The sequence below is a fragment of the Corvus hawaiiensis genome, chromosome 1, assembly GCF_020740725.1.
Source record: "Corvus hawaiiensis isolate bCorHaw1 chromosome 1, bCorHaw1.pri.cur, whole genome shotgun sequence".
Lineage (NCBI taxonomy): Eukaryota > Metazoa > Chordata > Aves > Passeriformes > Corvidae > Corvus > Corvus hawaiiensis.
In genome coordinates, this window is record NC_063213.1 from 59086536 (window position 1) to 59111041 (window position 24506).

At 41.0% G+C, this 24506-nt stretch overlaps 2 protein-coding genes across 4 annotated transcripts in view; both read right to left on the bottom strand.

Annotated features, from left to right (window-relative positions):
- NMT2 (N-myristoyltransferase 2) overlaps positions 1-2663 on the bottom strand; it is a 35104-nt gene extending 32441 nt beyond the window's left edge. Inside the window, exon 1 of one of the 3 annotated variants that reach the window (XM_048306670.1) lies at positions 2457-2663. In XM_048306670.1, the coding sequence (XP_048162627.1) occupies positions 2457-2566 (110 nt within the window). In that variant the 5' untranslated portion in view covers positions 2567-2663. The remainder of the gene's footprint in view (positions 1-2456) is intronic. The other 2 variants (XM_048306679.1, XM_048306688.1) reach the window with 2 other exon arrangements.
- A 10561-nt stretch (positions 2664-13224) lies between these two features.
- FAM171A1 (family with sequence similarity 171 member A1) overlaps positions 13225-24506 on the bottom strand; it is an 88074-nt gene continuing 76792 nt past the window's right edge. The window contains exons 6-8 of the mRNA XM_048306781.1: positions 19337-19453; positions 16727-16841; positions 13225-16105 (exon numbers count right to left, since the gene is read on the bottom strand). Coding sequence (XP_048162738.1) covers positions 14401-16105; positions 16727-16841; positions 19337-19453 — 1937 coding nt within the window. The 3' untranslated portion in view covers positions 13225-14400. The remainder of the gene's footprint in view (positions 16106-16726; positions 16842-19336; positions 19454-24506) is intronic.

Below are 24506 nucleotides of genomic sequence, written 5' to 3' on the forward strand. Positions count from 1 at the left end.
GGTTAAAATAGCATGAGATTAAATACTGATCTGCAGCAATAGAGACCATGCAGTATTTAGCAAGACAGTTGACTTAGTCACAGTCTCAAGTAGTTGGACTGCTCAGAAATTGCTTAAGTATATAAAACCTAATCTAAAAGCTCAAAGCAAACTTTAAAGCTACCTCAAGAATTAATATACAATGACAGGGAGAAAATGGGGAATAATTAATTAGGCTCCTATTTCTACGGGTTAATCTCCCAGATCAAGAGTAGATCTTGCATGCTCTACTGTGAGATTTTTCCTTTCATTTGCTGGAATTTGTTTGAATATTTCAGCCTGCAGACAAAGAGCAGCAAACAAGATTTTTCAAAGATTACAGGAAAATAAAGTAATTCGAAAGTCAGTATTAGACTTCATGCAGCAGATACTAACACTTAAGAAGCTTTTTCGGCTGGAATGATCTACCACTAATTTAACTAAACTTCGTATTACTTGAAAGCATTCACTTTCTTATTCAAAGATGAATAAAGCAGCTTTTTTGGAAATACTCATTAAAATACATTTGGGATATTCAACAAAAACAAGTTCTGGGGAGAAGACCATACAGGCTACAGCTGGTGTCCCTCAGAGCGCAGCGAGACCCGTACTGGCGCAGAGCACCAAGCTGTGATTCAGAACACACCAAAGTGCAATTCTTTGTTCCCTGGCCGCTCCTTACATACACTCGGCTCGCTGTCACAGCAGCCCGAGCACAGCCACACGCAGTGCTACGCTGCAGAGGGCAGCTACAGCCCGGGCACGCACACAAACAAACAGGAGAGGAAACTGAAGTAGGATTCAATCCAAATGAATTCTGGACAGGCATCACCTAGCTATCAAACAATCCCAACTAGGATGCCAGGTCGTTCCTATGAGGAACAATAAATAAGTCTCTGCTCTCAGCGCTTTACTTTCACATATTTGGGAATCACCAGCTGTGACATATTTACTGAAACAAATGTAACAAAAGCCCCAAGATAATAAAACGATATTTTATCCCTTTTAATATCCCAGATTTCTATTACTCTAATTATTAATTTCTGATGCAATTATTTTAGTGTGCATGCCATTAACTCAATGACAGAGCATCAAGCATCAAAGTTTTCCCCTTTCCTGCCTTTTAGACAAGTCAGCCCTCCAAAGTCTCTCAGATTTCTCTTGCCACATTTATGATTCAACCAAATCCTAGGGGCAGGAGACAACAAACAGCGTACATCCTCAAACATCAAGCACCTACAGAAAGGCTCTCAAGCAGATCAATCACAAATTCACGAAGAAGATATTTGTGTAGCACTGTATAGATTAACCTAGTTCTATTTTAGGTTACTCCAGCCACTCCTAGCTGCGACAACAAAGCGCCTTCTCTGCAATCACGTTTCTTACCCCCCAAAAAAAGGAAAAAAAAAAGTGATTTTAAATGAAGCAGACTTCTGAAACACATCCCTCCCACTCCCCTGGCCCAAAAGCCCGCAGACTAAGCCAGACCCTTGGCACCTCGTGCCCAGACGGAGCCACACCGCAGCCAGCCCAACACCGGTCGGGTGCCAGGGGCCGCAGCTATGCTGGCTGCCGCTCCCATCAGCTCCCCAGGCAACTGGAGATACCGCCTGATCCTCAGCGTGGGAAGATCTGAGACGCGAGATTAGCGGAGAAGGAACTACAACCAGACAACAGCGTCTGCCCCGGCTAATGCCGCGGTGAAACACGCGCTCTCCTCTCCGCAGCGTGTGGATCTGGAGGTACCATCTCTTTGCGGACAATGGGTGACGGTGAGCAGGAGTGTCTGCAGGACAGGCAGACACAGATGATGCCCGGACCGGACCCCGGCCGGGAGGGAGCGGGCGGTGGGCGTGGATGTGGATGTACGCGGGGCTGCCCGGTCAGCTGGAACCACCCGAAACCACCGGGGGGACAGGGGGGCACCTCCCCGCTACGGGGGGCTTCCTGACGGCCAAAAATACCCAGAAACACCTCCAAGCCCTCAAAGCGCCAACAACAAGGCAGGATTTACCCTCGCTTTTTCGACACGATTTCAAGGCCGATGTCCGGCGGGGAAGTGCCAGCCCCGCCGCCCCCTCACCTCGGGCCGGGGCCCGGCCTCCCGCCTCTCCCCTCACGGGCAGAAGGGCGCGGGGCTCCGGGCCGGGCGGCAGGGCCGTCCCACGCCCGCACGCTGCAGCGGAAGGCGGCCCGGGCTGGGGCCGCTCGGCCGCGGGCGGCCCGGCGCAGGCGCCGCGGATGAGCCGAGCCGGGCCCGGCCGGGCCGCGCAGGCCACTCGCCAGCGGGCAGGAGCGCCCGCCACACCAGCCCCGCCGAGGGACCGCGCCGGGCATCAGGGGAGCCCGGCCCGGGCACCTCCAGCCCGGCCTCTGCCGCGGCGGAGGACACGGAGCTGCCTTCCCGAGCCGTGCCCGTTCCCCCAGCGCGCCCCTACCCCTTGGCGTGCTCGGTCTCCTCCTCATTGTCGCCGTCTATGCCGCAGGTGTCCTGGTCATCCAGCTCCAGGCTCTGCTGGCTGGCCGCGGACTCGCTGTCCTCCGCCATCACGGGGGAAGGAGGGAGGGGAGGGGCGGGGGAGCCTGTGAAAGAACCGGGGCGCACGGGCAGACGCGGTCCGGAGCAGCTCCCTCTAGCTGCGGTCCTTCCCCGCGCTAAAGCCTGGGGACGAGGAGGCGGCGGCCGCCGGGGCTGCCCGGCCGCTCCCGCCACCCCGTGGGGACCGGGGCGGGGCCGTGCGGGGAGCGCTGCGCGCCCTGTCCTGCCCGGCCCTTCCCTGCCCTGCCCAGCCCCACACACTCGGGCGGTGCCGCCGCTGGGTCCGGCTCTGCACTGGCCCCTTCATGCCGACATCCACACCGCTTCCCCCCCGGCCTTCCATGGGACCCGGGATCCCCTCCGTGGGCGCTGCCCCCGCAGCCGCGGGAGCCCGAGCGCAGCCTCGGCGTGTCTGTCCCGCGGAGCCCTTTGGGCCGGGCCTGCAGCTGCCGGGCCTCGGCAGCATCGACGCGCGTTCTGCCGCTCCCCGTGTTTCCTTCTCACACCATAAACACTCGGACGCCAAAGTTCTTTTCATACGTCTCCTTAGAGCTTTAGTAGTGACTCTAGGTTTGCTGCTAGATGTAGACAACATACCCAGTTGCTTATGGCAACAAATTGGAAGAAAGGAAGAGAGAAATGCAAATAAATTACTTCAGATGTAGCTCTGCCTTGCTGCTCCCACTACTGTTAGCCACCAAAGAACAGAGCAGTGTCTAGGGGACCCACCACACCACCATAAATCCCAGCTTTCTGCATCTTTCCCCATTCTACTTCTCCTTCCAGGTTCTGTCTTTCCCCTGTTTTCCATAACAGAGGCAGTCATGGGTCTGTCATGGCCACACAAAATTAACCTGTGTCTAACAATTTCAGAGATGCTTTGGGCCACCTCAAATGTATGTATGACTAGAGGCCCAGATCCACAAATGGACTTTGCCATTGCTGTGTTTAACTTTTTCCCAGTTGACTCCCAGGGGAAACTCCAGGACTTAAAATGAAGCTCTATGAACAAAATTTGCTGCTGGTGGAAGCTGCTGAGGCCACCAGGGCAATTCCAGCATGGTGGCTGGTGGGCACTCACAGCACTTGCTGTTTTCCCAAAGCCTTTGGTATTTCTACAAGCTCCATGCTAGAAAACCTGGAGTTGAATGATAATGATTGTACCTAGGAAAACAAATAAAGAGCAACGTGTGTTAAGTATTTGAACTGTCAGGATTTCCAGGGTCATATCAAGCTTTCTGGATGAGAATCAGAATTTCTGAGTGCTTGGTTTGGCAGCACTGCCAACCACCACATTAAAACATAAGAATAGGGTGCATCAGTTGTAATTTCTCCTTATGTCCACTGCACCCTTGAAAGTAATTTAATGTGAGGAAGCTATTGCTTCTGCCCTATTTGATTTAAGGCGTTGATCTGGATTACTTTATTCCATTTTTGATTTAAGGTGGTGTCATATTATGCTCTAGCATATATTGCAGGTGACATGTCAAGTAAAAGATCTCACTGGCCAAGTAGAAGAAAGCTAAATGTCCTTCCAACTGTCAAACTCTGAACCTCTCTCTACTGAGCACCAGCCTGGGGCTGCTCTGTGTCCCACTGCATTTGGTCCTTTAACAGCTTGAGTTGCCACAGGAACTTGTGATTCAAATGCATAAAATGGAGTCTGTAATTTACACTTGGCCAAGTATGACCTCTCAGGGTCAAGCTGTCACTGTAGTTCAGAGGAAAAATGTTTCTATCATGTCATTACAGTTTGAAATTACCTTTAGGAGTAAACCTTCATTCAGTTGTAATGCGAGGGAGAGAAAGAAAATCTCAAAACAAAGGCACAATACCCAATAGTTCTCAGTAAGAAAAAGCAATTGTAAACAGTTGTCTCACAGCCAGGGGAGAAGTTAATCCAGTGATTACGAATGATTTTTTTCCCCTCATAATAATGTGTAAGAGAAAGTGAAGAACAGTATGTCAATGACTAAACAGCTGTATTGAATCACTGTGTTGAAGAAGCTGTAGATATCACCATCTTGTGTCCTTTACCACAATTTTCCTCACTTCATTGAGACAGAGTACAGGAAGCCTGGATCCTGACTCTTCTTGCATTTCATATTGTCAATTAAAGAGGCAATATGAATCTCTCTCAGCAAGTTAGCCTGTTAGGCATTCTCCCTGGAAGGGGGAGTGTAGCTGCAGAATGGCTGCTATTCTGTACGTCATAGCATATGTGAAGAATAACCTTACGCATAGTGCAGTCGATATCCTGAGATTATTATCCAGGTTCGACTCTTGCAAGGCCAAATGACAGCATTGGATTGTGCTTTGCATTTCATGAAAATGCAACTTCTGCTAATGCCACAAGTAGAGAAGTTCACCAGAAGTGAGAGTTACACACCTGTCCAGCACTGTGGATTTCTGAGGTTTGCATTTCTGAAATTACGAGACGTATTCCCAGAGCATTTAAATTCACTTTGCATACACTGCTCAGCAGTTACACTACTTGATAGATGCTGGTTATCACATGTATAGTTGTCTTCCAAGAATAGAGCAGCAAGGTGAAAAAATGTACCTCTGAATTTCAGGACTGCACACGCTCAGCCACAGAGAGTTATTGGAGTATGTAACGTTATGACAGGAAGCAGCAAGGATGGCATCTGCTGTGCCCAAAGAGGCTCCCTGCGGGCATCTGTACTTCCAAGATCTCTGTTGTTGCATATGGGTATGTCCAGGAACTCCCCAAAATGCTGCATGCCAGTACTGCAGACACAATGCTTAGACTCACACCAGTCTAAGCAGACCATCAAAAATTATCAGAAATGTTTAATTTTAAACTTAACCAGGTAAAGATCTTGTGTTTGTGAAGGTGTGAACTTACTGTTTTTAATTGATAAAAAAGCCCTCTTCCTAGATTTACAGGGAAGATAAAAGCAAAAGCCTTTTATTTTATGAAGATTGAAAAGAAGAAAGCACAGTCATTTTGCACAAAGGCTAAAAAATTATTAACAAAGGAAAATAGTCTTCCTTTGGAGGAGATACACTTTACTTAATACTAAATGGCATTTCATGAAATCAATTAAAATAATTCCAGCATGTCATGAATTATTCATCAGTTGGTTATTTTCATAGGTGTCCTTAGAGCTTCAGTAGGGACTCTAGGTTTGCTGCTAGATGTAGACAACATACCCAGTTGCTTATGGCAACAAATTGGAAGAAAGGAAGAGAGAAATGCAAATAAATTACTTCAGATGTAGCTCTGCCTTGCTGCTCCCACTACTGTTAGCCACCAAAGAACAGAGCAGTGTCTAGGGGACCCACCACACCACCATAAATCCCAGCTTTCTGCATCTTTCCCCATTCTACTTCTCCTTCCAGGTTCTGTCTTTCCCCTGTTTTCCATAACAGAGGCAGTCATGGGTCTGTCATGGCCACACAAAATTAACCTGTGTCTAACAATTCAGAGATGCTTTGGGCCACCTCAAATGTATGTATGACTAGAGGCCCAGATCCACAAATGGACTTTGCCATTGCTGTGTTTAACTTTTTCCCAGTTGACTCCCAGAGGAAACTCCAGGACTCAAAAGGAAACCCTACAAACACTCAAATACCTTAGGCATCTTGGTGGCCAACATGAGTTCACAGGAACCCCATGTTACTGAGGGAGGAGTCATTTAAGCTTGGCAGAAAGAAATACTGGGCATTGGGAAGCCTAAATTCCCGGGACTGTACAGGGACTTGTCAGATCTCACCTGCTGGATGAACCAACAAGGGAGACTGTGCAGTATGTGGGCAGGGTTGTACCATGCTTCTCCTTGCTGTTCTTCAACTGAATAAAGCCCGCCAGGCACAGATACTGTTTCCCTCAAGCAGCCAGGCATAATCCAGACTTGTTTACCTGCCTAGCAACACATATTAATTGCATCCCAGTGAGCTGGTGATATATAATCCCACATTCAGGCTATTGGCATAATCTGATTAGTCTATGTGTTTTGAGTATTAAACACTTCATAACAGAAATATCTGAAATTTTCATGGAGTCACAGGACTGCTCCTACCTTTACACACCACACTAAAATATTCATGGCATTTTAAATGGATTTGGATTGCAACTAACAACTTAGTGTAAACATTTTTAATCTTGTAAATTTGAAGCAAAACTGGTCCAATTTGAAAACTAGCTAATATTTCAGTGTTGCCCCCATTTTTCTAATTACCATTAAAAAAAGTTATTGAGCAAATATATGTAGACTTTGGTTCATACAAGTGTCTACTAGTACTACCTCACATTGGTTTTTTTCTAATTGGCTAATCTTTATGGTGAAAACTTAAATACTATCTTCCTCAATTCTGAATGAGAGGCAGGGGTAAAAGAGTAAGACTGAAAATAAACAGAACAAATGCACCAAAACACTTCTCCATAGTTGTTACAGTTAACAGCATAGGTAGAAATGGTTAGGGAAGGATACGATATGTTGCACACATGTATCCATGTGAGATCACACCTCTGGTCTTTATGGCTTGTCTCACCCACCCTACCTCTTTTTAGCCCCCCCTGCATACTATGCTTAGGGAGCTGCAGCCTCGCCTATTCCCACAGCCCACTTGCTGATGGCCTGTATTGGCTGCAGTGGTCAAACTGGCAGCAAGCACTCTCAAAGCATCCCATTCTTCCTGCTGCACTCTCATTCAACTCTTTTTCATTCAATTTTCAAATGCAGCTATACCTTACCTCCTGTATTTTACATCTTACCTTTGCACAGAACCATCTACTTCTCCATGCTGCTGCCTGCATTGGCAAGGGCCGTGGGCTATACAGCACTGAAGAGGGTTAGACATTTACATGTATAGTGAAAACATCAGAGTATTAAAAAATGTGTATAATAAATACAAACCTTTGTGCTTAAAGGGGTAAGTGATAAGGGTAGAAAGACTTTCACCCTTTATGTTAGTTATTATTGCTAGGAGAGATTTCAGTTTTCTGAAGCATCTGTTTTTGATGATTGTTGGAAGCAGGATACAAGACTTACATCAAACACAGGTTCAAGCTGGTTCCAGCACTGCTCAGTTCCTTGGGTCTCTAGCCCCAAAAGGTAAAAAATATATTTAATAATCAGGACTGAGAATTAAATAATTATTACAAATATATACATATTTTGAATTTTTATGTCTATTTTTATTCAAAGACCCTTCTCAAACTATGTATGTGAACAAGAATTAGTGGTGACACATTTTTTGACAAAGATGGTGTTGACACAGGTGCTGTGGGAGCTCTGACCAATACTCAGCAATTACTTCTGCCCATCCAATCTCCAAATCAATCCAATTTACCCGTCAGCTCTGCAATCAGTTCTCCCACTAGCCTTTTACATTTTCCCTTATCAATGTGCCTGCTGTTTCCTTCTCCTTGCAGGGAGGCTGCAGGTACAGCCAAGACGCTTTATTTCCCTTATTCTGATGGAGTGATAGATACATGAATTATTCTTTACCTCTTGACGGTTCCAGTAGTTTTTCTAAAATGCAAGTTTTTAGAGTTTTCTTTTTGTCTGTTTCAGGTAGTTCTTTACTTCCAAACAAAAAAAGAACTCTTTCCTGTGACAGATGTGCCTTCCGGGTGGTTAGAAACAGATTAAGAGCATGGTTCAGGATGCACACCTATGGCATGGAGAATTACATTGAATTAAGAAGTGTCTCATAGACAGTGTCTTCCCTATGAAGACAATGGAAAATCAGACTCATTATTACAACTCTTCAATTTCTATGCAGATTTTTTTTTTAGATTTTACCCTTCAGAATTTTACAATTTTGTGCAAAAGAAAAGCCTCTGTCAAGTGTGCACCAACTGTGGAGTAACTTACTTAAAATATAGATACTAGACAAGCTTTAATCACAAAATTTATACATCAGGTCTAGGCTAGAAGGCAAGTGTGAATAAATCTCGTGGAAGTTGGAGGTGCAGCAGAAACTCAGCATCAAGCATGGTTTTGACCCTGCAATGTCAGACCACAAGGACAATTAAGTTAATTAAGACAAACCTGTATGGGCTCTCATGCCGGTTCTTCCAGTCAGTCTGGGCAAGCGACCTTCACTATTGCGTGATGTTGAAATGCTGAAACTAGTATTTAAGCCAGCTTTTATATTAAATGCATTTATATACATACATGTGACTGTGTATCCATGCACGTGTGTATGTTCACACACACACACACACACACATATTTATGTAAGTATACTTTCAAGGATTTCAAGGAATGAAAGACCAATCCAGCTGTCAAGACAAATACATTTGTCACTGGGGAATCTGGTTATCATGTTTTGATGCTCTCATTTTTATTGTTATTTAATGCAGGATTGCAAGGTGTTAAATACAAGTTAGAGCAAATGGCATAGATACAAAGAAAGCTTGCCCTCCCCAATATCTAACAGTAGCTTTACTGAAAAGTCTAGTATTAGGATGTCACATTGTATGTTCCATCGATGTGTGGCCTCACGGCACGGCACAAAAGTGAAGGCGGAATCAGGGAGTTGGGTTTATAGAAGGGGCAGTCCTTGAAGAGAGGGGAGAGAGAAGCCAAGCTTTTTAAACTTCCTACAACCACTAAATCACCAAAACCCTTTAAAAAACAGTGCTTGTAGCAGGACCCACTTTAAGTAAGTTCTTTCAGCTTTGATGCTCAACCTCTCTTGCAGCAGGACCAGCCATTCCTTTGAAAGAGGGATTTCTCATCTCACAGCATTATTTCAAGCACCATTTCCTACCTTTATAATAAAACTGGCAGAAGCATTCCTTAGTTGGGTTTATTGAGGAGTCTGTATTTCTAGTCATGTGAACACAAAGTCCTTCTCTACAGAATTACAAAAATAACCTGTAAACAAGTATTTCATTTGTACCCCCCTGTTGTCATCACATTTTCCTTCCCTGTGGCTGTAAGTTTCTAAGGCAGAGTAGCTATTTAATGATCAAACACGCTAACTGGCACTGTTCATTCCTAGAAGAAAAGCACATCAATAAAATAAATACTTCAGTTAAGTGATAATAGACCAGGTGCCACAGTTTGCAAAATAATAACCTGTGGATACCAGAGGATTACAGCTGAAAAGAACTAGATACCCTGTTACTACTGACAATAGAAGACAGTACCTGGTCTCAATTTAACAGCTGGAATTACATGAATAAGTGTAATAGAAAATTCTCCTCTATTCTGAAAATTGCACTCGACAGCTGCCTAGTTGTTTACCTGAAGCTCCAATTCCAATTGTTTTACAGCACTGAAATGAAAATAGCAGGTATGACGAAAAGATAGTGTGTGTACGTATCTATCATGGCATATAATATAGCATAATATTATATATATTATGAATCATATATGTGTGTGTGTATATATGTGTGTGTGTGTATCTATATATATACACAGACATAATAATAGTAAGGTTAGCATTATGAGTAAGATTAGTGCTGAACCTGCCAGTTTATCTGTCTGTAAGCAGAGGAACAGGAAAAGAAGAATTGAGTTGCTCCTATTTTTCTCAACTTTGGAAACAATAAGTAGTTAAAATTGTTTTTACCTTACTTTAATCTAAACCCAAAGTGCCATTCACAAGGCAGAATACAGAGCCATCAGTGATGATGCATTTTGATTTGAATGGAGATGTCGTAAGCTGAATACTCCCCCAGCAAAGAGACTCGGCTGACAGGGATCTCTGCACTTGGACAGACAGCAGGCCCAGGAAACAACTGATGATCCTGTGCCAGCTGCCTGCTGGTGTTATTGAAGTTGTTAACTGTGCTTATATTGAAATTATAAACTCTGCTTCACACACAGTACGTCTGGAGAAGCAGCTCACCACCAGGTGGCAGATACCATAACTTGAATTTCAAATGCTAAAGAGCCCAAACGGCAGCACTGATTCAGAGAAACCCTACCTGTCGCTCACTGCTCCTTTGACCAAGTAAGGATGTACTGCATGGACCCTACCACACTCCAAGTTACAGACTATTGATAGTTGATTACTGTGTTATAATACATTTTAATTCCCAGATGAATTCTTGTTGGCTATGAAAAAAAAGCCTTTTTGGTTCACTACGGACCTTCCTAGAGTAAGAGTAAATATCTAATCCAACACTTGCTCATTTATACCTGTACTGTTCTATAGGCTAAATCCTACATAGGACATTGGATTTCTTATCCATTTCAAACATACTGGTTTAGAATAGTGAAATAAAATTGGTCCCCATGAGTATTCATGGACAGAATGAAGAGCAGAAAAATGAAAATGCCAGGTTATTTCAAGAGTGCTTAATTACTACTATAATAAATATACTTATTATATTTATATATTATATATATATTTATATATATATAATATTATATATTATAAATAAATATATATATATATATATATAATATTTAGTATACTATAATAAAGCTACTCAGCCCTCCCAGTAACAAAGAAAAGTATCATGAGCAATTTCCAAATGCTGGGCCTTCCTTTGTAAACTGTTCATCTTAGATCAGTACCACAATTTTGTATAATTTATGTAACATGTTAGATTGCAAATGCTCTGAGGCAGTAACCAGTTTTTGTCCCTGTATTTGCAGAGGGTTTAGTATGCTGGTACCCTGACAAAGCACTTAATCAAATAATAAAAGGTCATTATCACATTAAGTCAAGGTACTTTACAGATAGTTTAATAAGCTTTGAGAAGCAAGTATTTGAGCAGGAACAAAGTGGGAGCTGAGGGACAACCATGAAGTGAATGGACTCTTAATGAGTGTGTTAACTCCCAACAGTACTAACATTTCAGAAAGTCTGTGATATAAATGGACCTGAACTTTGAAGATTTGTTGCTAGTATTTTTTAAAGACAAACATATTTTCATTATTTTTGTAAGCTTTGTCATTACAAACTTTTTCAGTTTTTCTCTACTAAGATCTGCCATCATAAAACAAGAAAACAATTAATTTTCTAGGTTATCTTCTACATGGACTTGGAGCTGCTGATGCCAAGACCTATTCAAGTTATACTTTGTTCTCTTGTGTTTTATAAGCTTTACTGGTACTTGCTTCACTGTGCAACTGCAATATACAAGCAAGAAAATTTCTTTGTATTTTACTGACGTATCTTCCTCAGTAAGTTTTTGAAAATTAAAACATGGAACTTACCACTGGACTTTTAGATTAGGCACAGCGCACTCTAATCTCAGCCTGTTACCTGATCTGTGTTAACTCTGTTCCAGTTTCATTTAGCATATGGCCCAGGTGTGTTGGATATAGAGAAACACATTTCATAAACTATGTATTTTGCAAAATTAAATTATCATATCAATTAAAAAATGCTATTTTAAAGAAGATTTGCAACATACCCACATTGTGTTTGTTCAAGTATATTTGCTGTATTAGGACCACAAATCATCAAATCATAAAAAGAAGTGTTTTGAACATAAAACCAACACAATTAAAGAAACAAACCACTGCAATTTAATAGCAACAATCTCACTTTACAAGATAGTAATGATGGAAACTTTGCAAAGGAATGTGAAAAAAGAATGTAATTAAAAATGACAGATTTAAGACAACAGAAACTTGAAATTAAATAGCACAGTAATTCTAGTATGCGGAAGTTTTATTCAGAATGTTTACTTATGCAGCATTCTGATTAATAAGTGACACTGTATCACCAGCACTTACTGACATCTGATAAATACTATTCCTTTAAAGTAGCATTTTTCTGTTCAGTGACCTTGCACAAACTGACAATAAGTAATCCAGAGCCCAAAACCAGTTCACAGGTGGTCAGTACAAAATTCCTAAACAGAACAGGAAAGGACCTGGCACATACACAATGAGTAAAACATAATTTACTGCTAATATGGTGATCTCAATATTCAATGCACTCCACAGTATTTTAGATTCCTTTTACAACATATATCACTTTCAAACATGAATCAAAGCAAAAGGTGATCTGGCTTCATGGATGGAAAGGAGCATTGACCTGGGAACTAGGGAACTGGGATTCAGTTCCTGGCTAGAGATGAGGTTCCCAGGTAAGACAAATGGTAAGATGGAAATTACAAGACTCGCTTCCTATGAAAGCCTTGAAATTTACTGAAAATAAAGCAATGAATGTGAGTTGGGGCTTGTTATTAAAAATTAAATAGGAACTGTATAGCATTTATATCACTTTGGAGATGACTTAATTGTTAACTTTAGTAAGTGTGACTGCTGCTAATTTGCAAAAAAATAACGGAATGAAATACGATAAATGGAATGTCTACGAGGGATTCCACAAGAGTGGAAGTCACATACTTCCTGTTCTTTGAACCCAATTCATGAAAAAGTGAGAAGAGTGCAGTAAGTGTGAGTATCCACAGAAATCCTAGGAAGAAAACTGGCCCACGGGAAGTGTGACTCCACAGGGAATTTTGGTGATACCAGGATTTCATTTCCAAAGTCTTCAGTGATACTTAAGCAAATCATTATGTATTTATCAAGATACAGAGGATGATTTTCTGAAAAGGGGTCTAAATTTCAGTATTGACTTAAGTTCATGAGAACTGCAAAAGAAAGTAAGTCACATGCGCATAAATATGCACAGGAAAAGTGAAACCAAAGTATTTTTCTTTTTAAATAACATTAAATAATGTGATACCCACTAACAGAGGAAAAAATCCACAAAGATACTTTTTGCAGTTTATTTTCAATTATAATTTTTGGATAACCAAGCAGCTCTGTATGGAAAAAGCACAGAAGAGTAATTCTGGCACTTTTGGACAGTACATTTATTTTTCCCCCAAATTTTTCTAGACACATTCAGTCCACTTGCTCGGTCAATAGTCCATTTTATATGAGCATGATTAGCTCATGTAATTCCAGAGGAAACTAACAATATATACAGTCAATGAAACTATCTTCTTGTCTACTCTGGGCCCTTTAAAATGTCTTCTAAGTCTATCCTGGCTAAACAGAATCCACAATATACATGATAGCTACAGAATACACTGTATTGAAATGAGAAATGCTCAGCACAAAATGGGACTCTTGGCATGCAGCTTAAAATAAAAGGTAGAAGTTCAGAAGTTTATAAAATCTCAAATGGGGTCAATTAAAAGGACTTAGCAAAAGAAGGGACTGTTCATTGTTACTGTAAAAAAGGCACTTTGAGAAAATGGGACCAGAATTGGAGGAATCTTAGTTGACATAAAGTTCAGTTTGGTTTCATAAAAAGGCTTCAATGCTAAGGGATGCTACTCAAATTTCCTGCAGTTGTACATTAAAATAAATTGCTGAGTAGTTATATAATAAAGGACATAAAATGTTTACAACCAACTTGTAAAATTAAGAAAAGCATAGTATAAGCAAAATATTACTAAAAGCAGCAATGCATAGCCTTTCATTGAGATAATGCACAGTTTTGGACACCATGTGTCAAACTCCTGCTTTTAAGATACTTTCAGTAGCATTATCAACATAAAATTGGCCTACAAAACAAAAGCTTTACCAGCTCCCATTCATAAGGAGATTGAGGTCATAAACCAACCAAAAACAATTTGTCAGTATTTTCAACATCCTGGATGACCAATATCAAGTATATGGAATAACAATCACACTCTTTGTTCAGCTATCTCACTGGAGGCAGCTGTTAAATCAGAGGAATGATTTTAATTCTTTTCTAACATTTACACAGTAATGCATTTAAGTTCTTTCAAATGTTGCTCACCACAATTTGTTTTTCTCTTTTCTCTCCACAACATAAAAAAAAAGAAGAAGAAAAAAAGAAAAAAAATATCAAGCACTTCCACAGAAAGGATATTTGGCAATTTTATACTCCACTGAAGGGTGGATTTTCACAATAGCTCACTTTAGATTGAAAGTCATTAGTGGTCTTTCCTCTCGTTTCTGCCAAGGACTCTTCTTATCTTCACCTTGGTCATCTTCCTCATCCTCCTCATCTTCATCATCGTCATCTTGAACAGATGTTCCATGTTCAGGACTAGTTAATGGCTCTGGTTTGGTATCCACAGTTCTGGTTTCCTCCTGCAGGCTGGGCAGCTGCACACCACTTCTCTTACTGGTGCCTTCTAGGAGGCATCGGAGAGCATTGTCCTCAGGGCTACAAACTGCTGTTCCACACTCGCTGCCACTTTGGTCCATATCATCCAAGTACACAAGCTGTGTGTAAGCCGTGCTATCCGAAACCTTCCGCTCTCTCTGCTGGTGCTCCTGCACTGGGGGGTGACTCTGTGGTGCAGACAGATGATCTCCTCTTCCCTTTCGGGCAGATTTCGGTTCGTTCATGTCAACACCAGAGTCCAAACTGGCATCGTTACTCCCATTCCTACCAGCTCTTTGGAGATCAATGTATGAATGTCTAACATGAGCATTTGAGCGCCCATCGAGAGAAACAAACCATGCTCGAGGATGAGGCAATGGCTTTCCACCTCCTAATTCCATCAAAGCCTTTTCTGTAAGAAGCTGCACTTCGCTATTCATTTGAGCCAGGGATGCATCGTTAAGAGAGGCAGGAATGGAAATAGATTCAGACATGGAAGCATTTGGCTGACTCCACTCAGCTGCACCTGCATCTTGCAAATGTTGCTGAGATATTGCTTGGGATGCCAACTGCTGGGGCTGCAGCTGCTGGGCGGGGTGTGGAAAAAGCCGTGCGTGAGGGTTAGGAAGCTCAGCCTGAAGTCTTTCTATATCAATCTGCTGGTCAGCTGGGACAACCAGCGGCTGGCTAACAAAAGGGTGTTCTCCAGGCAGCTTCATGTAATGACCTGGGATGACCAGTGCAGGCAAAACCTTTCTGTAAACACTGTCATTGACTTGGTCAACAGAATTGCAGCAGATTAGCTGACCTGGTCGAGGGAAAGATGTAGGTCTTTCAAGGTGATCAACTGAACGAGACATCATACAATCAGTAGGTCTGCAGTCCAGCAGCTCTTTTTCAGGGGCTGAAGGTGTGGGGTATATTTGTTCCTGAATATTGTATTTACTTCCAGTAGCAATATGGTTCATAGATACTTGAGTTTCTCTCTCTTGCTTTTCAAATAAAGGCTGAGAGAGCATAGCATTGTAACTTCTCCTATACTCATCTTTGATAGGGGACTCATAGCCTTCAGCTATTTCTGTAGACTTTCTTGTCTTTAGAGGAAAACTATCTGCTGATTTGTGGTAGTCTTTTCTTAGCGATCCACTGGGAGTCAGGTCATCCAAGGAAATTCTGCTCTTGTCTTTCTCCTTGTCAGAGAGCAGTTCCTCTCGGGAGCTAAACTCCTGGGAAGTACTGAAGGAGTGTTTGAGCATAGGTGTATGCATATCTGCTTCCCCAGTAGGTGATACCATCTCCATGTGGGCAGCACTGATTAATTCCTTTGCCCCTGAGTTTTCAGCATGTCCGTTGCTAGCAACGGACAATCCACCTGGAAATTCCGACTCACGACGTGAAAATATTAAATTTATATGGGACATTGAGGTTGCTTGATCTTTCTTAGAAGTGTCCAGTGCTGTCGAAAGTTGCAGTTTCTTATGATGTTGACGTGGTCTTAGACATTTTCTTCTACAAAAGCCAGTAACAAAAGAAGTTATACATTTATGACTGTTGTACACAAAAATAAGAGAAGCAAGTGTGTCTTAACAGAAGTTTTTTAAGCAGTGATTAGTATTAGGGGAATTGAGCTTTTATTACATAATCTAAAAATTAAAAGCTTATCCCAGCAGCGAAGATAAAATTAAAGAATAACTAATGTCAATTGGGAAATATCTCAAGTACCAATTACAAATTGGAGTAAATGTCTGGTGAAGGCAAATATAAAATCACTCATTAGTAGGCACTTGCTGATAAAAGTTTAACATTCATTTTAATACAACACCAATAGAAAAATCATTTGCAAATGCATAACAGGTACAATGACAGAGATCTTGAACCTATGCCCATGTTTGATAGGAAGTTACATGGAGAATACAGGTACTCAAGTACCATCTTACCAAAGGCAGGGATTTATATGTTTCATGTAACCAGGAACACAAGAAATTTGATCTCACTGTTTCTTTCAAGTGTTTGCTTCCCTTTTTTTTCCCCCAAAGTAAAAATGTTTCAATACAAAATTTTTTAATTTCATAAGCACAAAAAAGCTTGTATTTTCAACATGAACTAAGGAATCAGGATGGTGAATCTTACCTGCAGTAATACAAAAGCAGACACAGCAAGACTAGAAGTATGAGAGCCATCCCTCCTAAAATTGCCAAAAGAAACATTGTGTGATAGCTGGTAATGTCGTGTGTTACAACGGGACCTGGAAGGCCAGAAAAGAGAATTTAGACCTGTAATAACTTGCAAACAGGAACAACAGTCAAACAAGGAGAGGGACACCTTCTCTTATTATCAGGGCGCTAAGCAACACTGCTGCACATAGTCCTGGTGCCTACTGAGCAGACCATCTCTGGAGAAGGGAGCAACTTGTGGAGAAAGCATGTGCTGGTTTTCATGACTGCAAGTCCAACTAGCTCATTCTGTGGAAAAGCAGCTAGTTTCAATGGAAGCATGCATCAGTGAATGCTGCCTTCCAGGTCCTAATGCTGATGCTGTGTGCCAAAGCTCTCACCACTGGAGAAAATCCATCCCAGCATCTCCCAGCACTGTAATGCATGAAGCAACAGGGTGGGCAACAACTGGTCTTTAACATCTGTGGTGCTTCCCACCAAACAGTACAGACACTGCATTACAGAATTCGCTGGAAGATGTGTTGGTGCTCTGAAGTCTAGATCAAGCCAAACCAAGCAGATGTTCAGTAGCTTTAAGAAACAGGCCACTAGTGAAACAGAGTTGTAACTCCAGGTTTAAATAATGCTTAGTAAATGTTCTAACATACAAAGGAATGCACACATGTGGACAACATCTGTTCAGAATTATGCATGAGTGACCCTGTTGGTTTGTAAAATCCTTATGATAATTTTGAAATAAAGACTCAAATTTTCATGTGCAGGCAAGGAGGTACAGCACCAGCTGGCAGACTAACATGCATGTACTGTGAAGGACAGCAAACTTGGTCAACTTAACGGTTCTAGGCCATAAGGTTTGCAAAACCTCATCTGTGGATCTTGAGTGGTCTGTAGAGCCACTGCTAGGAAAACAAAGCTCATTTTTGCCCATTTTTGAGATAAGAAATAAAATAGATTCAATTAGGAGATAAAATATGCAAAAATACATTAACTCATTAAAAGTAAGATAAATTATATTGCATTTGGGAAATCTAAATATTTATACATTCTGTCCCACCACTACCTTTACATAATTGATTGTTACTGTTGCTTCAGGACATTAAGCAAAAAGAAGACAAGATAAATCACTTGCATTTTTCATGAAAATGTTCCTATTGCAAAAAAGTTTTAGGAACTCAGATCTAGCCCTAGAGGGAAGGAAAAGTAAAATACAAGTAGAAACTCTGCCATACAAGTTAAATCACAAGGACAAATAATCCTTCTCCTGTTAAGAGTTACAGGCCTTGTAACCTCCGAGTTACAATAACAATTTCCTGACTAGTGTAACTTCCTTGCAATTGGGGACAGAGCTGTACTGGGAAATGTTTGGCTCAGAGCAGTTGCTTTTTCTTCAAGTACAATTATTTTGTAAGATTCCATTAAATTTAATATGATAGCTTATTCAGATCTGTACCTGCCTCTGAAGTCTGTCCTGCTGAGATATCTAAAGTCTGTTCAGCTGAATATCCCAGCTTTTAATATCTATCATTTAATAGAACCTCAAATAAAAAGCTAGCATATTAGGAAACAACTTCATGATATGTGTAAGTAGACTTTAAAACCTCTCCTCATGTAAGGGTTTGGTTTTTTGGTTATATATAGTTTATTGAGCTTGCACAGCCAAGGCAAACATGTTTTCATTTCTACTGGATTAAGTTTTCAGCTGGAAAACCTAATAAAGAAAATCTGTAAGGAGTTCTGAGTTGGTTTTTTTTTTTGATTGATTGATTGATTGGCTCTTTTATACACAGAGGTATCTCAGATAACTGGTGCCTGAAGAACTAACACCAAGAAATCTGAAGCAGCCACAGGCAGAAAAAAAGGAAGCAGAAGTTGCAGCATTAATAATCTCCAAAGACACAGAAGCACATGTAATTAATGCCTAGTTCAAAGCCATTTTCTACAGTTATGCCAAGAGGTTTGCAGATGGCAACCAGTCACCTCTGTACCAATGCCACTCTAATAAACCACCTTCTAAGGGGAAACTTCTAAGCTAAGCTATTCTCAGTGTAAATTAATCAGTCACTAAGATGCAAAGCATAACTCAGGGCAAAATGTGCATCTTCAGTGCAAAAGGAAAAAAGTGTCCACCCATCCATCCATCCATCCATTAGTAATAGCTAACCCAGGATAATGCTGATTTTAGATGAATCTGTATCTCTGTTAGTTTCTGTACAGAAACTTCACAGCACCTGTTTTTCTACCGGCTGGAACACCAACACATTGATGCTATGACTCCTGTCATTTTCTAGCAATAGCTCTACCAGGCAGTGGTGACATAAATGCATCAAAGCAGAACAATTAAAAAAGTTCCCCATTGAAATGATACAGGTATTTTGAGCACCAAGGTTGCCCCACACAATCCCGAAAAGATTTTAGCCCTTTACTTTCAGATTTCTGTTTTCTAATAATCCATTATTGATCAAGCTGTGGCATCTCAGATGAGCTCATTCTGAAAAATATACACATTATATATGAATAAATAATTACCCAATGCTGCAAATATCAATAAAATCCAGTTCTATCTTACCTGGGATAGTAGGTGACATAGCTGCAACCCAGTAGCCCAGCTGAGGTGCAATATAAGTCCAAGTCAACTGACTTCCTTCTTGTTGTACAATGCCCAAACTACTCTTCAGCCATGTCCCTGTAAATGTAAAAGTTGTAGGAAGATGTTACAGATATTCACACATTCCTCTGCGAACAAGAGGAAAATCAAGCAGTAATAAAGCCTATCAATGTGCGGTAGGGATTGTTGCTGTCAAGTGGGAAGTTGTGCCTTCTGGTCACTGGCATTTGAGAGCTCCCACAAGCAGTCATCCCCATGGCTTTGTAAGAAGCAAAAAAATCCCAAACATAAAACCTTTGAGATTAAATAAAACTAGTAAATCTTCAAAACCTGTTGAAAGAAAACATTTATCATATTAGATTCCCCTATTTTGAAGAAAGATATTCCTGAAGCTGATTATACATAGACAGCCTACTTTAAAAATGTAGTTCAAGAGATTACATCTCTCAGTCCACACGTCAGTTCTATACACCACCTTTCTACCAGCCCTGGCTGTCAACTTGTAGAAGACAGAGGAAAATGTTTCCTCAAAATAGTTTTCCTATACAGAAAGCAAGCTTATGAATGTTGCTGCCAATGACTAGAATTACATTGCACCATCACTTTTTATTAACTTGGTTAATCATTCAGAATCTGTATAATACCCACAGGAATACTGTTTGGTAACAGATGATGAGTTTTTTAAAACATATTTCTCAAAAGAAACAAAATTGATTTTTTTTAGAATTATGAAATGATTATTTCAAAATAAGTAAGACTAACAATTTTAAAGCAATGTGTTTAAGTTCACGTAACTCTTGAGTAGTCCAGATTGACAATCTGCACTAGCTGAGAGCTGCTCTACTTCCTGAATATTAATTTTATTCCAAGAGTTGGGTCATGAGAACCTTTACAACTGAACCAGCTGAATGCCTTTTAGTAATTCATTAAGACCTCTGATTCTAGGGCTGTACGAGAAAAAATCACCTTAGTTTCTGATGTAACAAATGCCCAGAATGGCTTGCAGACTGTTCCTGTATTCATCCTCTTTGAACGAAACACAGAATTGCTGCCCTCAACACGGAGAGCAATCACTGAGAGGCCACCCTGGTGCCATAATAGAGGACATGGACTCCTTAAGGAGGTTCTTCACATATTTTGGTGGCCACTACCAGGATGCTGATCTGTGTACAGAGAAGGGATAAACCCCTCTGCAGTTTTGTAGTGCAGCTCTCTATTTCTGGGCAGAAGGGGGAAGAATGCTGTATTTCCCCTACTCAGCTTCAAATGCTCACTTGAAAGGCAAGCTGCATCATGTACTTGTGATTCCCCTTCCTTTAAGTAAGTCTCCTGCTTGTAATTCCCAAAATGGTGCTTTTCATCAGATGTCACTCAGGACTAAGCAAGAGCATTTTGGATGACAGTCATCTGAACATTCAGCAGTGAGTACAGAACACACAGAAGAGGTGCTGGGGCTGGATTTGTTGTTTTTATAATACATCCAAGATCCTGACGATTTCTTCTGTGTTCCTTAGATTATCCATCTGTGCAAACCCTCTACACATAAGAATGGCTTTTCTGAGTATTTATTTCCTCCCTACTACTGATTTTTCCTATGTAAGACCACTGTCTTAGGTAAATAATAAACCCATCTGAATACAGTGAAAGGTTTAGAAGAATACATGGTTGAGAGGATTTCTAGATTGAGGTGAGTACTACTGCCAGATGTCCACTGTATTTGCAACCAAATGGAATTTGTGGGCAACAGGGAAAAGGAATTGCTGATGTAATTATCAGTTTTCCAAGTATCGTTTCCAGTCTGTAGATGATAGCAATAATCTGTTATTTCATAAAGAAAGGCACACAAATGATTTTGATTTATGGTACTAAAAGGACCAAAATCTGTGTACACAGATTTGCATATGTGGCATCCATAACTGTTGCAGCAGAACACCTTGATGTAGCCACTCATTTGCCCCTCTTAGGGAACCATTTTCAGGAAAAATAGAATGGAATAGTCCACAGTTATGTGTGAAGTTTCTGGAAAAACTAGGAAAAGTAGATTTCTTTTTCTCTACTAATATGGCCACTAACCCTTCAGATTGTCTATCCATGCACTTTCAGGGAAGATGTCATACTAATAGCCCTGAAGGTGAAAAATAGTCCTTAGGGTCACAAAATGTTTTTATCTTGTCTCTAAAATGCCATTTGGTAAAAAATTCTGTAACCTTGAACCTTGTAATTTTTCTTTTTCTGCAAGATTTGGATGGTGAGAATATGCACCAACTATACAAATACACAACAATGTCAATAACAAATAAAGTAAAACTTTAACAGAGATATAAAGTACTGATTAAAAAAAAAAAGGAAGGACCTGGGTGACGAATACATCATGTTTCACATACTCTTCTTACCATCTCTAAGCCCTTTAAATTCACACACAAGCAGAATGCAGACGTATGAAATTTGTAGCAAAGTTCACTATCTTCGGTGTCTATGTCTGTAGCTGCCTCCTCGAGCACAAGCTATTACCGATTCCCTCACTAGGGGGAACTTATGTCCAGCATGCCTTATCCACGTGATGCCGCATGCCAAAGGACGCAGTCCTCCTGCTGGCTCCCGAAAAGCATTTTGCTCGGTAATACTCTGCATAATGCAGCGATCAAGAAGCTCAGAGAGGCTGCAGGCTTATCGCTGCGAGCAGAGCTGTGCTGCCGTCCTGCCAAACGAGCAGCAGCTCAGATTGCTCATATTTTAGCAACAACAGGAATCCTTTCTTTGCAGTGGAAGCAAATGAGTCTACTGCACAAGCCTCAGTCAGGTTTCACACTTACCTGCTGCTCACTTAGCTCACCCGTTCTTGCTAACCACTGGACATACTCCAGGCAATGTGCTGGTCTGTATACACTAAGGAAAAATGTAATTCCCTCTCTCTGTTATGGATAGTTAAGAATTTCAAATGCATGGGAGATATATCCAATATTGGTCATCTTTAAACAAAAGTGATGCAGTTTTTGTTGACCATACCCTACAAATTGGTGTATTATGACAGAAAATAGTTACTTTTTAAATGGCACTGTCCCAAGTTCCTTCATCAGGATGACACCAATGTGGGTTCCTGTGAACCATGAGTACACTATCTCACTGTCGGCTCTTTTTTAATACTTTCATTGTCCGAAACTTTGGTGCTAAATTTGCCTCTTAAACTTTCACCATCTCTTACCAATAGTCCACTAATAAAACAGAGCATCCTCCCACACTGTGGGATGAAGAAAGCAAAGAACTCCATCCTTCAAAACAGCAGCAACAGAACAGTTTTGAGTGGAAACAGCTGAAACACGAAGTCCTGTATTGCTTTCTTTTGTGATCAAATAGCTGAAAGCCAACCTAGTGTTACTGGAGGGAACTGACGTACCTCCAGTATTCTGCAAATCCATCCATCAGCATTTCCAGGTATCTCTCGTATTTCATCCTTTATAGGTTCTAATTTCCTGGCTGCTTTTCAAGTATCATTAAACAAGAAGTGTTCTTGTAGCTCCTTACATGCAATGGCTTGCTGTAATGACTGATGTTGGACCTTCTGTTGAGCAAAACCCAATTCCAGACTGGCTGTGCTCCTACCATTTCACACTGCCTTACATGACCAGGAGTTCATTGCTGAGCAGCCTTGAGAAGGAATTCCCTATCCTGCCTCAGATTCCTCCTTGGAGTGGAAAAAAATATGTTTTCCTGTTCTAAAAGTGAAGCTAATTACCCTCTGTGTCTTCACATACTTGCTGCTGTAAGCAAAGGAGGAGACTGGGACAGTGAGTAAAGAACTTTGTCCATTTTTCTATCTGTTCCTATGCAGTAGCCTGCAAATGGAAGAAGAGCAAGCAGCATTCATTCTTTCTGTGTTGTTAGGATTACAACTGCAGAACTAAGTAGGATTTAGAAGGGAAGAGAGGTCTTACCTCCCTGTATGCTGTGTTCTGATAATTTAATCTGTTATGCTCCAAATACGTTGTAACATCTACTTCTTCCCCCCACCCAAGTCAGCAAAATCAATGAGCTTCACTGCTGATTAATATTTCTACTTTATTTGTAATAATTGTTAAGTAATAAGCAATACAGGATTATTAAAAAAACCCCAAGCCGGTAAAAAGAGCTGTAATGGAAGTGATCATTTTTGTTCAAGACTGTGTAGTTCCAAAGAAAACTTGTCAATGCCTCTTTGGAGCAGAAACAGCAAGCTCAGTATAGTTTGTAAGCACTGCATGATTTAGGCCAATTCACCATTAATTCTTAAAGACTGTCTGGTGCTTCATGGAAAATTTCTATATATAGAGACATTCTTGCTTATAGATCATTTTTACATTTCTCTTCCTCTTTTTCCTCTCTTACTGCTCAGTGGAGCCAACACGCTGATCCAAGATTCAAGTCAGGGGAGCTGTCTCCTGGCTCAAACTAACAGCACAGAGAGAAATTAGGTGTTTAATGCTTTTCTCACCAAAATTATACTGCCTGTTACTGACTTTTTGGAATAAATTATGTAATTTAACAAATCTATTCTTCATTCTTTCTTAAAAAGCTTATGAAGCATCTACCCATCACTCTTTCATATATGAAAATCAAAAGCAAGGTAAGAGAACATGGCAAAGAATATAAAAATGACAGTACTTTAAAGATACACAAATCAAAAAACGACCAGATAAAGAAAGCTGACGTCCATCTGACTGCAAAAATATCAGAGAAGTTTGACTTCTGCAGAGCAGGAGAAACAAATTCTGCTAGAGAGAAGCATCTTAATACTTTGCAGCAACTTGGATTGTGATGAACACATTTATTTATCTAAGGCAGCTTTTAGGACTTGCCAATAGGGGTTAGAGGGGGGTTATCATGAGCAAATTTAACAGCAAAAGGTTTGCACATGAAATCCCTATTTCAAGACACATTCAGCATTAAAAAACACCTTTTTGTAATTTAGTTTAGTTTACTTCTGAATCAGACTGAAAAATGGCACTTTCAGCAAGGAGAGTACCCAGAAGGGCAGCTATTGCAGAGAAGCCACTGAAGAACAGCTCTTCTAGACTATCCCCCTGCACAACCACTGTAGGTATGGCTGGTTTGCCCAGAAAAGAGACGTCCTGCTGTCTTCAGAGACATCAATTAT